Here is a 15471-nt window from a genome sequence, read left to right on the forward strand (position 1 = left end):
AAGTTCATAACCTGATGTTTGTTGTTTCTGCAGCTGTGTCTAACCTGGACGAGGAGAGCAAATGGACGGTCCACTACACGGCTCCCTGGCATCAACAGGAGAACGTCTTCCTCCCCGGCAGCAGGCCGCCCTGTGTAGAAGACCTTCACCGGCAGGCAAAAGTCAACCTTAAGACTGCTTTGCGAGGTAAATGTCACCTAAATTAAACACCGAAACGCCTTGACAAAAGCTGCAAAATATGCACTGTTAGACTATTTCTTAGGTCGTCCATTGATTGTAATATTTTTTCATTTTTTTTATGGCAGTTAACATCAGTTGCATAAAAAATAGAGTAAGTAGAGCATTCATTTAAAGGCTGTTGAAGCTAGCATGTTCAGTGAGTGAGGTTGAAAGATTTACTTCTCTTTGTTCATCCTTCCTGTTATCCAATGAAAGCCTTGCTCTCTCTCGCTCTCTTGCAGCCTGAATAAAACGTAGACATGTCTTGATGCGACTTGGAAAACACAGTTCAAACAACTCAATAATAGTGAAAGTGGCTTACATGGAGGCGTCTTCTTTCAGTAGCAACCTTCACATTGAAGAGCATAACTGCCAACACAACCTGCTTGTGTTTAATATGGTCCATTCAGTAACCGGACAAAGATCAAACTGGTGTCCAACCAGCTTCTCACTGTTCAGGGTTGAACCAGGTGTCAATATTCTGATTACATTATATTTCTTGTTGCATCTCTATTTTAATATAGGTTTCATGTCCTCATATTTTCCTATGAATTTATGAATCATAAAATCAAAATCAAACAAATGAAAAGCAAACGATAATCCTTTAAATAGTCCTGTTTATTCTTGAATGATTTGAATTTCTCCCTTGTGAAAAGGGAGTGTCAAAGGAGAGAATGTAAATTAACTTGAAATAATTTACATTTAGCCTATTTTTAAAATAGGTATTTATCATAAGCAAAGGTGCTGTTTAATTTCTAGCTCTGACGATAGATTTGTCATAAAAAAAAAAAACAACAAAATGCAAATGATTCACGATATTTAAACTTTGAAAAGGACAAGTTTTCTGTGTAATTATAAATGTGTTACTGGCTAAATGTGTTACTAGCTCTATCTAAGTTTGACCACTAGAACAGTAGACAGAGATCAGCATTTCTCATTGCGTCAAGGCAACAAGTCTTTGTGTGCGACACAGTAAAAAATGTCCAAACACGTCATTTTGTGTTTATCCAGCAACACAACACTGTGAGATCCTCCTCCTTCCTGTTTGTCCGGTGCACTTCGCGACAAGGCACACCTTTGTTGCTCAGTAAACACATGCAGTCAAATTGCAGCACAGACACAACAGTGCATATAAAATCATCAGTTTCCCAGAAAGGGAAGCAGGAATACCGGTGAATCCCGAAACTGGTTTTGCTAAGACGTTTTGGAAAATCCTCCTTATCGCCTCATTGCTCAGATAACCGTGAGAAAAGTCGATGCAGTCCATGCAGGTGTGTGTGCGTGCATGTGTGTGTGTGTGTGTGCTGAACTACTAAATACTGTAAACAGAACGTTTACACTCTGGTCTGGCCTTGTGTGTTGGAGTTAATGGTGGGAAATCGGAGCAAATGGGGAACAAGCAGTTGTAACATGATGCTTTCAGTTTTTGGAGTCCCTGTCTCGCTGCTGATTCTTTTCCCATTTTTTGTTTCACCCTTGAACTATTACTAATAGATATTACTCCCTGAAATATTGATGTTGCTAAGCAGAAAACCACGCAAACATCACCTGAGTGGAAACCCCCATAACCAAACACCGTCCCAAACCCCCAGGTGTCCCATCTGACAGACAACAGGTGTCCAACGAAAGTTCCTGTCCAATTCCAGGAGGCCTGCAAGACTTTGTTGATGACCGCACATCAGTCACAACTTTGTACTGTAATTTCAGTTTTCTAGCTAAAAAGACCTTCCATATGTCACCATTTTGTACTTTTGGGCTTTTAATATCATCAACAATCTGACTTTTCATACCCTCCATGCATCTTTTCACACTCAGTTTAATAGTCGATGACTTAAAATACATTACTGTTCTCTAATCAATACCTTATTGTCACAAGCTGTGATTGATATCTTTTATTTCAGTCTCACACACACAAACACGCATCCCTGCAGTTTGAGTAAGTCAAAATCTCATTAAATTATATTAAATCAATCAGTTTATTGAAATAGGTCTGAAGAGTGAACAATTTTCCTTTTTTTTTTTTCTAAAACCAAAAACACCTCTGGATTCAGAATTCTCTTAAAATTAACAAAAATATGTAACTTCAAATGACAATACAAACATTTAACATTAAAAGCAGGTGAAAAGAAAATTACAATCTTTATTGAGTGTTATAAACTTTAATTTTTGTATCTTTGTGCAATCGTTATTGCACAAAATGGTTCATATTTTTCATTATTATAAAGTTGTGGTTGGATTGTGACCCAGAGGAAATTACTGTATGCTTTAGGGCAAGAGTAAATGAGGGGAAAGAAGGTTAATTAAATAAGATTTGGTCGCAGTTTCCAACCAGCTACAGAACATTAATATAGACACATGACCCTGCTTACTGCTCCACATTTCTGAATAATCAATACTTTGTGTCCGTCTGACACCAAAATGAGGCCTTTTCACATGATGAAACTTGTGAGCCGGTTGAAGTTAATGAACTTCCGATTCTTCAGTCGTTGGGATATTAATATAAAGTGTTTTAGTCAAAAATATTTAAATATAATCATATTCAGTGCTTTCAAGAACTGAATTGCATGGAGGAAACTTAATTATTTGAGTTCAGCTTCTGGAACAACAGAATACAGGAGAGTTTTACACATTTTCACTAAAATCTAAAAACCGCTCCACCAGCATACACCTTTAAACACATGCCTGTGTGTTTTGTTTGGTTTTTTTAATTTTCCATTTTATGGAAGTTTTTTTTTTTTTTTTTTTTTTTTTTTTTTTTGAATGGGAAAAAATAAACATGCATGTGTACAGGAAGTGTAAACAGAGACTATCAGCAGAAATATCTGCGTTGGAGTGGACTGGGCCTAAAACATGGAAAATTATTACACAGATTAAAGTGTGAATGAGTGGCTTGTCCTACCTGCTGCAAGTACAGGGAAAAGAAAAAGTACAGTTATAATGCATTTAGTACATAAACCGTGGCAATGTTGCACCGTCCTGTAGAAATCTTTGCTTGTGCATTAGAATATAATTGCTCAGAGTTAATCTGATAATTGTTTAGCGGTTTTTGGCAGATTGTTTGTTTTCTTTGGATAGGTTTGTACATTCACCAACAAAGAAAAGAAAAGAAAAGAAATAAGATGTGATGATGTAATAGTTTAGCTATAATTATGTAAAATACTTCTTAGACAGCGTATCTAGTCATTCTTTGAAACAAACGGAACATCTTTTACTTGCTTTATTCTTTTGCTTCTTCCTCCATCCTGCCTAGCAACTAGAAGCACTTCTCTCTGGTGTATTTTTTTTTATCAGCCATCCTAAATCATGTTCCACCAATCTCTCTCTGTCATCCTCCTAATTACCATCATCCTTTTCTAATTCCCATCTCACTGACTGGCACCTCATCAGCTTGTTCTTACATTAGCTCTGTGTGCTGGCCCCATCAGGCTCCATTAGTTGACAGTATTATACATGCATCGGTGTGTCTCTCCATCGGGGATAGTCTGTAATTAGCTATGGGGATGAATTAAACATAAAACGGGATCAAAAGGAGGATCTCCGAGGTGCCAAGCTAATAGCAAGGTGGGCTCACTTTGATACGCAGCCAGAATTCATCAAGAGGTTCTGCATGTGTATCAAAAACAAACAAGTATATAAAGTAAAAGCCTTTTTTTTAATTATTATTTTTACATTCGTCTTAATTAGCAAAGCTTCAAAAGGGGTAAAAAGAAAATATTTTTTTTAAAAAGCGGATGTTGGTTGATGTGACATTAAATCGAGGCTCAAGCAAGTTGATTGAAATCGAGTTTTTTGATTTTGAATACATAAGGTGCGCTATACTCAAAAAGTTGTGCGATAAAAAAGCAAAACAAAGGATGCGCTAGTAAAAAAAAAAAAAAAAAAAAGGAAAACTGCAGACACTGACAAACAGAGCAACAATGTGTTAAATGCCCCCTGAGTGAACAGGAGGAAGCAGGGGAGAGAGGGATGGTTCTGCCATCTGTGTGTGACAGACTGAAACTGATATCACCTCCTCTGCTTCCACATAAACAAGTACACGTCTCTTCAGATCACACACACACACACACTCACGCACATCATGTCCTCATGACAGCAGGTGGTGACAAAAAGACACAGAAGCAGCACTTGGCAGAGTACAAAAGGGATCACAGTCACACAACTGTCAGATGTACAAAACAAGCTCAGATTACAATATTTCCCTCTTTGGACAACAGAAAATGTTCTTAGCAGATATGTGTGCCATATAAAATAGGGGTGATAGATGAAAAGCTCAATATTTAATGTGTTGTAATCTCAATACATTAAAAAATAATTAGTTACTTTGAGTAATTTAAGTCAGAAAAGATTCATCAGTCTCAAAAAAACTTTTTGTATTGATTTTAATGATTAAAGTGTTCATACAATGTAAAAACTAAATTCGGTTTCTTTCAAAATAAGAGCATCACATTAGACAAGAATGATTTTTGTATTGATATGGTCAGCAATGGCTCATATTGAATCCTGGGTAGATTGCTGATTTTCCAGCAGACAGTCAACAATATCCTCCTGACCTTTGAGGTATTACCTCAAAGGTCAATACTGAAGAGGCTCAGAGTGCTGTGTCCAAACGTATTATAAGGAAATTCAATGGAAGGAAAAAAAAGTGTGCTAGAAGACAGTTCATAACACCCAAGATTTCTCTTTTTGGTCATAGGTTATAAAATCCAACTCAGAGCAGCAAGTGTTTCTATTGCTGGTATTTGAATAAGTTAAAATGATGTTCGATCCCTATAGAAATATTGTCTATCTTAACAGATCTCCGTTCACCAGTTGTTGCTAAAATTGAGTTAAGTGCCTTGATTTGAGACAAACTCTTTGTAAACTGAAAAGTGTGCAATCTTAATTGTACATTTCTACTCAAGCTGTAGGAATGCTGTCAGCTAGCCATGAACACACCTTGGTGTCAGCTTCTTACAGCCACTGATTTTTTTTTTTTTTAAAAAAAGCTTTTTATCTGTCTTTGTCCTCCAGAATGTGATAAGTTGAGGAAAGATGGCTTCCGGAGCTCTCAGTACTACTCTCAGGGTCCCACTTTCTCTGACCCCAAACAGTCCACCAGCAGCCTACAGGATGACGAGGATGATGAAAATGACAGAAAGGTATGTGTGTAGATGTGGAAGTTAACATGCTGTCTTTAACATTAGCAAAGTTGCTGAATTAGCAGTGCGGTGTAAGGTGATTTCTTATTGTGGTCTTTGTGACCATAATAATCCTCTTTGCCTTTGCAGTGTCCATGCTGTGAAACTCACTGATTGAAATGATTTAATGATCTCAGCATGTTCTGCAGAAGCCTGCTATGAAAGCCTGAAATCAAGCTTAGTCTGCCCTCTAGTGGCTAGAAAGAAAAATACATATTTTCAGACATTTCTGAGTTGCTAATCTATTTAGCTTTTCAGAAATAGTGTCGGTCACTTAATACTCGTTTTTGTACAGACTTGGAGTGGTGTGCTTTTTGTTCATAGCGATTTTATTGCAGTAATAGAGAAAAAATTTTAGAAAAAAAGCGCAAATAGAAAATACAAACAAGAGCAACAAGGGTTATGAAGCTAAACAAAGTAAGTTTTCTTTAATACTTGTGATTATTGAACGTATTTTGTAAATGGCGCATAATATAAACAGAATATAGTCTGAAACAGACCAACTATGTTATAACTCTTGGTAGATGTGATAAACGGAGAATAAAATAAAATATTTGTATGTCCAAGCTTACGGGGACGACACATTTTAATTGATCCCCTTGTTAATACAATTACGTAGCCGTCATTTAAATTTAAATTATAGCATTTAAATTTACGTAGCCGTCCATCAGTCCTACTGCAAGTTTGTTTTAAAAGTGTTGCGTTTGAGGTGTAGTCGCAATAGAATTATTTGAAATAAATTCAGTTTTAAGCATGAATGTATTTGGGCTAAAAAAAATAAATAAATACGATTGGATAGAGAACTTTAATTTGAGTCTGGAAAAGTATGAGATTTGGTCATGAAATTTTTAATTTGTTACTCATGTACTCTGTCACCAGTATAAAGTAAATTTTCTAAGTTCTGTATTTATCTCCTTGGACTTTATGTTCCAGCTTACTTCTATTTTGCAGTTTAAGGATGCTCTGACCTTTGACCTTTATAACACTGTTATTGTAACCTGTCACCCTTTCTCTCGTCATTTTCACTTCTTCACACTAACCTACTTCCAACAGGCCCAGCCATAGTTCCACTCCACTCTTGCCCTCTTTGTCTGCTTGTCGTCCGTTCTGCTGTCTGCCCTCTCCTTTCCCTGCCGTCAGTACTTGTTGTCCTGATCCTAACTCAACCTGACAGTCTGTTTAGGAAAGGGAAACTGGGTTCATGTTTAACCTGGAGAAAATGCAGAAAACAATCCACTCTTGTTACCAAAGTACCGCTCTGCTTTCCCCCCCCCTAAAATTGCCCTTCCCTTGTTCTGTTACCTTGTTTGCCTAATAATCCCTCATTAAGCTCCTGTTTTCACATTTTTTTAGACTTCCTAGACTTGCATATGAGGAATAATTGCCAAAAACTGTAACCAGTGATGAGCTAAAACTACTTTATATTATATTAAGGTTTTTAAATCAGTCAGACTTGTAATAATTTAAAATCTATCTGAAGAGTAAATAGTTTTCCTGTCCAGTAAAGCACATTGTATAATCCTCGGGATTCAAAATGTATTTAAAGTAAACCCAATAATCAGTTTTTCAAATAAAACTGCAATGCTTAAAATTGATTTCAAAGGATTACCAGGAGCTTATAGCCTCATTCTGATGTCTAACTAAAGCCTAACATTATTCTAAGAAGGGAGAACATGAACAAGATGAACCTAAACATCTTGGCCTGTCAACATTGGCAGCACCGGATAGCCAACATGATCAAACTGAGAAAAGTCCTTTACTTGTGGTCAGCGTTTCTTCTTCCTCGCCTCTCGGAATCAGCCTGGGTTTGTTTGTGTAGCTTTTCTTTCTGTCCTCCAATCACTGAGTTGGTTGTCTGAATTGGTTGAGTTAAACTAATCATCCCTCTGTAGTGGGTGGAAGAAAGAAAAAAAAAAAAGCAATCTAAAAACAGTTTCATACAAACTACAGTGAAGAGAGTGTGAAAGCACATTTAGCACTCCAGCCTTAGCGAATCGGAGATCAGCTCCTTTCTGGCTGAGAAAGCGTTTCTGGTCAGTGGTGTGTGGACTCCACAAACTGGAGCTAAGCTTAAGATTTATAAATTTGCCACACTGAATATCGAACACCACATTCACTCAAAAGTTTAACACCATTGACAATAAATATTCACTATGCAAATAGTTAATTATTTTTAAAGCGTTCCGGATCAACAAAATAAGTTAATCTTAAAGGAATTCTTTCTTTTTTTTTCTTACTTGGGAAACGATTGTGGGTCTTACTTCCGGCGCCCACCGGCTGTAGCAGTATTTCATTCTAATTTATGGGATTTTTGGCTAATCTATATTCATGATGGAAGTTGCATCTCTCTTTTCGGTTAATATTATATTAACATTAGCACAAACATTAGATTTCACTGCTCCCCATTAGCATTAGCCTTTTCCCTAAAAATAAATTTTAGCTATTTTTCTTCTTTATTAGTCACGCTTAGTATACTGAATGGAGAAGTAAATGTATAACAATACGCTAGCGATGCCCCACATGCTATTGACAGCATTTAGGCTAATGTTAGCAATTTAGCTCATTTTAACTTGTACGCTAATTTTAACACACAGAATGTCATAAGTCCATGTTACTCAACATGCTTGTGATTCTCCACATGCTATTGAGTACATTGCAGCGTACTTTAGCATTGATGCTAATTTGTAGCATCAGAACGCTGGGTTCCAACCGACGGGCACACTTTGGCAGGCCCCGTTTAAGTTTCTTCAGAAATTTTCTATTTGTTCCATATCACCCTCCCCTGCATCCAGTACAAACAAACAGACCATGAATGTGGAGGGATCTCTCCAGGATTATTTGGAATTGTTTTCCTCTGGATGAAAACACAAAGATGTTAAAATGACTGGTTTGCTGGTGACTAATGGCTCAATTTAACATAGCTGTCTGTTCCCCTGTGCGATTTTACGATTGAGGGCTTTTAGTGTTCCAGCTCAGTTGACTGCTTGACTGATTCTATCTCTCTCCTTGCTGCTGGCCTGCAGCTTTTATTGCGCCATCTTCAGCTGTTTGGTCAACAGGCTGATTTCATTTGGATCCGACTGATCATAAAATATCTTTATAGCAGCAGAAACACTTAAAGGTCAATCCACGAAGAGCCTTCAATCGATGATTTAAGACAAGTATCTGGAGTTTTTTTTTTTAATTTCCAGTCACATTTTTTTTTCCCCTCCCGTGTTTTGTCGCACTAGTTCCTGCTGCTTCTCACCGTTTCTTTTAAGCTTCGTATTTTCCGCCGCATTAAACTTTCCTTTCTTGCTTTGTTGTCCTCCTCCAGTCGACAGCTTCGTCAGCGGAGGATGACAAATCTCAGCTCTCCGTGAGATCCCCGACGCCGCAGGGTGGGAGCGAGGCGGGGGAGGCGTCTGAAGTCGACGGGCAGGTGGTATGGAACAAGGCTCCGCCCCTCCCGACCCCGGAGGAGAAGATGAGGCAGGCGGCTCAGGCCGTGCCCACAGATGTGGTGCCCATCAACATTACAGGTGTGTCACATTGTTTTCTTATAGCTCAGAAGGGAAACAAGTTCCCTCGCCTGTTCTTTCTTTTTCTCTCTGAGCTGAATAGAAACTAATCAGGAACTGTATCGCATCACTTAGGCAAAAATAAATAAATCTGTCGGTCACGGAGGTTTACTTTCCATCTCCTATTCCATCCTACCTGAATGGGTTTGACCTTCACCTTTCCTCTATGCATGTGTGAGTGAGTGTTTGTGTGTGAAAATCTGTCGACAGCTTATCCAGAGGCCGAAGATTCTTGCTGACTTTGTCAGATCCCCATCGTTTTTGACACACAGCAAAACATGTTGACATAACCATGTTAGCATGTCATTTGTATTCCACTGCTGTCCAATAGGAACATCTCATTTAGCAAGATTTGGTGTTTAAAACATAAATGGAAGCGTTCCTATTATTTGTATTCTTCCACTATTCATTATTTACCCACAGCTGCTCCCGCAGACACTAATCAGAGCCTAATCTGGTCTCACTCCACTCATTTAGTATCGACTTTGGCTGCTGTCACTTCAGGTCGCCGAGCGAACTTCCAAAGCGCACATGCAGACTCGTGGAGAGATCAGAGACTTTACTGTCACTTTGAGGAGAAGCCTGAGAGACACTATCTGGCCTCCTATCAAATCCAGCTTCCCTGACGCGCCGCAGCTTGTCACCAGCTAGCCACACAGCACAGAGAACGGGAGTTTACTCTGACATTTCAGTCTTCCTGAAGGGAAACTAGGCAGAGAGTGAGAGGGGCACAAAGCACTGTCTGTGTGGATGTGCACACTTCATGTCATGCTGTGTCTGCCATGTGCATGTTTTTTATTTTTTACCTTTATCTGCCTCAGTTGCTCATATTTAAAGAAATAAACATTAACCAATTGCCAAACCATTTTGTTTTAAAGAACTTTGCAATTATTACATGATGCACATATTTTTTAATTGTATTCACTCAAATTTAGACGTTAAACTTCAATTTTTGGGATAATTTCTCTTTGCAGCTTTTAAAGTTTTTTGTTTTTTTTAATAATCTGAAGCTGCTGTGTGATTCTAAATTGCTTATAAATGTGTAACAGTTGTAGATTAAGTGAATAATTACAATGCATTTAATGTATGGGCATTATTGTGTATATTTTCTCTCTGCAAAAATACTGGGACAGTTCAGAAATTCTGGTTAGATTTAAGTCTCAATTATACATTTGATAGATTAAATTAATCCGTTTTTAAAGCTTTAGGAATAACAAATACTTTAATGTTTGAACTTACTCTCACTTCCTGACCTGTTAATGTTGCATGTTGAGCTTTTCAAAAACCCTGAAACCCTCTGCATGTCGTTGAGTTTGTTCCTTCTGACTAACCGAGTGCTGTTTGCCTGTGTGTCTTGCCTGCCTTTGCTCTCGCCCTCCCGGCCTCCAGGGGCAGTGTTTGACCGCCAGGCGAGCATCCGGCGCTCCCTCATTAACACTGACACCGTGCCCCGCCGGCCCAAGAAGGTCAAACGCAGAAAGACTATATCAGGGCTGCCTGACAACATCAACCAGGAGCTAGGTACGGATCTCTGCGGAGCCCTCTGTGCTAACTCTCTGCATGAGCATCCTGCACTCTGTCACAACCATTGAAAGCTTTCTCTCTCTCTTTTTTTTTTTAACCAACATAGCCATGCCGGGTGGGTTATCTTTTCTTTTTTATATAAAGAGAGACAGTGTGTCTTGCTATAGTGATCTTACCCCTTGAATTATTTCATCCCCCACTTTGAAAAACACTGAGCTCTTCACAGAACCTCTGAATTTATACTGCGATTAGATAAAACATACACTATTTATTAATTAGGTGACTTCTAAAGGTCATTGTGGTTGCACTGAATTTTGTTTAGAAGGGAGTGAAAGCAAATGTAGATCACACTTTTCAGATTTTTCCTTGTCAAACATTTTATCCAAGGAAAATGTTTTGGAATTTCCTTCCCCTTCAAGATTGGTCACGACTTTTTGTGTGGGCCTGTCACATAAAATCCCATTATATTCCATTGAGGTTCATGGGTGTAATGACAAAATGTGAAAAAGTTCAATATGTATAAATTTTAAGTTACTGGTAATTGACAAAAGCCTCACAGCTGCTCATATTTCAGTGTTGGAGTTCTGCTCTCCTCCACCCAGTTAAACTGAGCCTGCAGCCAGTTATAGAAGCTTCAAGTCTTTTTTGTGGTTATAATTTTGCTTTCATAGAGTTTTTTTTTTTTTTTGTCTAGTGACATTAGGTGTTTTGTTTCTGGAATTTGTGCTTCAGAATAAATGACTCTCCAAGATCTGAGCCATTCCTATAAAAAGGTTATGTGCTCCTCTAACCTTAGTTACTCTTCTGTTTGTTAAGCGACACTAAGCTCTTTAAGCTGACACAGTGCTCTGACAGTGCAGCATGACTAATGTTTACATTTCCCTCAGTTGTCACATGGTTGCAGCATTTCACGTCCCCCTTTCTTTCTTTGGTCCCCGAGATCAATCAGGATAGATTGGAACGGAGCTTTAAAGTCTGGTTAGTGCCCCCTTTGACTACAGCGTCTGAGTGTCGGCAGAGCTCGCTCCGGGGAAATTGTCCCGCTGCTGTGTCCCCTCCCTCCTTTAGCACTGGAGCTGCCTGCAAAGTAGAGATGTAGCTTAATCTATCTATTGCAGCAGAAGCAGCAGCCAGGCTGTCAGTCCAGCTTTTAGCGAAGGAAGGGAGAGGGTGTATGCGTGGTGAGGAGACAGAAGGAGGAGGGAGAAAGGAAAGTACGCAGGAGTGAGTGCGCGAACACAAACATCAACAGGAGAACCACCATAAATGAAATTAGACATCCTCTCTCTGTACATTCACTCCTCAGACTGTGCACAAGCCAGTATGGTTAGTATGCGTATTTTTTTGTGTGTCTTCATTCGGTGCATGTTCTTGGGTTTCTGATCTTGGATGAGCATGTTTGCAATGCACATGCACGCTCATGTGTCTTTTGTGTAAATGTTAATGCGGGTGAAGTGGTCGGTAATCTATCAGGCTGAGCTACAATAAGATTCAGAGAGGAAGTGTAGTGGAGAGTGTCTCCCATCATCATTTCCTCGTTAATGACAAAGACCAGATTCTATTAACGCATTCGACAAGGTTATGCTAAATCGAATTAGTAATCTCGTTTTGTGACCAGTTCATCTGAAAGTCCGGTCCGATGAGAAGAAGGCTCTGTTGAACCGGAGAAAAGATATTTCACCATCACATGTTTCTTTTTCCCCCCCCACCACAGCAGCTAAAGGGCGAGGCGGAGAACTTCGGCCACAGTCCATGTTCATCCCAGGACAGTACTCCACTCTGGGCCGAGTGGGGAGCGTCAACTCAACTCTCCGACATTCAGAGACCAGAGACTCGAGCTGCCAGACGGAGGAAGTGAAGATCGTCCCCCCGTCTATGAGGAGAATCCGGGCGCAGAGAGGACAGGGGATTGCCGCTCAGATGGCCGGCATATCTGCTTCCTCTTCCACAGGAAGCATCTCCATCTCCAGCAGCGACAGCTCGGGGGTCGTAATGATGCCCCACCTGTTTAACGGCGACCTCTCCCGTTTTCACAGCCTCCCTCGACAAGGTGCCAGAGTGTCCCTCAGTGCTGATCCCATCTATAGCAGCACACCCAAAAAGCCAGAGGACCAGCCTCAGAGGCAGATTGGGAAGCTTCAGGTTGACGACACAGTGGTGCACATGAGGAATACTCCGAGGATGAACTCTTTACCCAGGCCCAAGTCTCAAGAAGTGAGGGGGACGCACCCTGCTGAGTGGGGTGGCAGCACGGCGTGCGTCGTTTCCCCTCATGCTGCTTATTCCACTTCCTACATCCCCAGTGCCACGCTGTCTAGCTCGACCGAAGTGATTAGCCTCAAGACCTCCAGTCAGTCAGTTTCAGCTTACCCCATGTCTCGAGCACTCAGCCAGGCTTCCACCACCAACACCGACCATTTGATGTCCAGTCCAACCGTTTTCAGCCACAGCCCAGCCTTGGCCACTTCCACCCCCACGCACACACCTCAGGACATTTGTCTCACACCTGCCAGGCCAGCTAGTGAGTCGGGTCACTCAGACAGCAGCATCCACAGCTGCAGCACCCTGGCCCCCACTCCGCCGTCCTGCCTACCAGAAGAGAATTGGATCTACGACACGCCTGAAAATGTGATGACTCCACACCGCACCCTGACCTCCAGCTGCTCAACCCCAATCAACCAGCTCTACAGTAGCTTGGAACACTCCTCCAGGACCACCACCGACTCAAGCTCCCTCTACTCTCAGGATAACGATGGGTACTACACCTCTATGCACCTGGATTCGGGTCTACGCTCCCGAAGTCACGGTAGCGGGCATGGCGCCACAGCTGGGCGAGCCTCCAGACACAGCATGTATGAGTGTCGCGCGATGGTCGGTGAGGAAGACTCTGGAAGCCTCTACAGCGACCGCTCCCTCTCCCGCAGCATCTCCCTCCGCAAGTCCAGGAAGCCCCCGCCTCCCCCGACTCGCACAGACTCTCTGAGACGCAAGCCTGCAGCAAAGAAGCCCCTAGGAGGCGTTGCCGCCATTAGCGGTGCTAATATGCCGAATGGCAGTATGCTCAGTGAGACTTTGATTGCTAGCTTGCAACAAAGCTTACAGATGGGACTGAGAGAAGGAAAGGGAAAGGGTGCTTCGCCCTCCTCACCGTCGCACAGCCCAAGCAGTGACTATGATGACCCTTGGGTGATGCGGTCACGCAGTCAGAGCAGCATCAGTGCAGGTAGCTCTGCAGCCTCGCTTGCAGCCAGTGCCAACGGTGTTGGCATGCCAAGCGTGTACTCTCTCTGCCACGTCACGCCCACCCCCAGTGACACCAGCAGCTTGCGTTCTGACTATGCCGAGTCTTGGGGATACTACTCGGACTACCCACGCAGCCAAGTTGACCAGAGGGTCCAGACACCTCCTGGCCACGCTGCAGATAGGGTCACAGCTGGGGGTCATCCAGGAAAGTTTCAGAAAGCAGTTCAGACACAGGGGGCTCCATTTCAGGAAGTAGAGGTGTCTGCAAAGAGCAAACCCTCCAACTCCTCACCAGACCGGGTGCACAGACTCACCTCGCCATCCAGCGGCTATTCCAGTCAGTCCAACACCCCCACAGCTGGAACACCGGTACCCGCATTTGTCAGGTCCATGTCTCCGTCGGGCGGAAAACCTAGACCGAAAGTCCCGGAGAGAAAGTCGTCTCTCCTCTCCTCGGTTTCTGTCTCATCCTCCTCTACATCGCTGTCCTCCAACACCTCAGACAGTCTGAAGTGCTCTGGTCCCCCTCCACCACCTCCGCCACTGCTGTTCTCCTCCTCAGCTCCCACCACCCCTCTAAATGCACCTCCACCCTTCCCTCCCCCTCCAAGTTCTACTCCTCCACCTCCGCAGGATATTTCTTTCCCTGCTCACTCCACTTCCCCAGAATTCCCTCCTCCACCGTCCCCAGACATGCTAATCCATACTAGCTTATCTTTCAATGGGAGCCTCAGTCCACCCCCTCCCCCTCCTCTCCCTGCCATAGGGCCCCCTCCACCTCCTCCACTTCCTGCTTTTGCTTCAGTGTGTACTTCTCCTCCTAAGAAGACAGCAAAAGATCCTCCTAAGGCAGACCTTTCCAATAGCCCCTCAAAGTCACCCAAGCCCTTGATCACCCCGTTTGCGCTGCAGAGTGTTCAACTCCGCTCAGTTAGACGGCCAGAGAATGAACTCAACAGTAAACCAGACAACATCGAAACGAGTCTGGAAACCATTTTGGGTCTGAAACATCAAGACCAGGAGTTGTCTTACTCTCAGGGTCATCCCACTGTACTGACCTCGTTGACTGGCTCACCAGAACAGGATTTTCTCAAGACCCCGCCGTCACCCGTGTCGCAGCTTCTGGAAGAGCTGTCACTGGACTGCAGTTTCACAGATGAAACACCAGATGGCGCTCCCATCAACGGGGAAACCGAAGAGCAGAGTTACCGTATGCTAAACGGTGAAGAAAACAAGGAACGTAGCTCCCCCATCAAACAAAAGCCCCCAGCCGTCGCCAAGAAACCCAAAGTTTCTCTGATATTACCGTTTAGCACAGGCGAACATGTCCAGCCGCAGCTTCGGGATACAACTCCTCTAACCCAAGCAGATGACCAAGTGGATGCACCACCCAGGCAGATAGAGGAGGAGGTGATAGAGCAGAGTGAGGAACAGGAAGAGGAGGACACTCAAGAAAGCTTTGAGCTGTCAGGGAGAGGTGAGACATCACCAGACCAGGATGACTCCTGCTGTACAAGTGAAGACACAAGTGTCGATCATGAACTTGCAAATGGAGAGGCTCCTGACGAAGAAGAAGAGGAGGAGGAGGAGGAGGAGGAAGACGGACTGAGTAGCACCACTGGGTCCATCAGCTCCAAGGATGATGATATAGGTGGGTGTCAATTCAATTTTGTATTCATTTTTAACAGGATAGACTCTAATGCCAGAAACTTCAACACTTAAGCTTTATTTGATAATCTTCTATGGTT

At 42.3% G+C, this 15471-nt stretch overlaps 1 protein-coding gene across 7 annotated transcripts in view; it reads left to right on the plus strand.

Moving 5' to 3' along the window:
- nhsl1b (NHS-like 1b) overlaps positions 1-15471 on the plus strand; it is a 96226-nt gene that overhangs the window by 74958 nt on the left and 5797 nt on the right. For 6 of the 7 annotated variants that reach the window (XM_014968010.2, XM_014968256.2, XM_014968724.2 and 3 more), the window contains exons 2-6: positions 34-186; positions 5230-5357; positions 8713-8917; positions 10346-10477; positions 12195-15374. In XM_014968010.2, the coding sequence (XP_014823496.2) occupies positions 34-186; positions 5230-5357; positions 8713-8917; positions 10346-10477; positions 12195-15374 (3798 nt within the window). The remainder of the gene's footprint in view (positions 1-33; positions 187-5229; positions 5358-8712; positions 8918-10345; positions 10478-12194; positions 15375-15471) is intronic. The other variant, XM_014968329.2, reaches the window with a different exon arrangement.

The sequence above is a fragment of the Poecilia mexicana genome, unplaced genomic scaffold (genome assembly GCF_051168715.1).
Source record: "Poecilia mexicana isolate PSO_F unplaced genomic scaffold, ASM5116871v1 scaffold_21, whole genome shotgun sequence".
Taxonomy (NCBI): domain Eukaryota; kingdom Metazoa; phylum Chordata; class Actinopteri; order Cyprinodontiformes; family Poeciliidae; genus Poecilia; species Poecilia mexicana.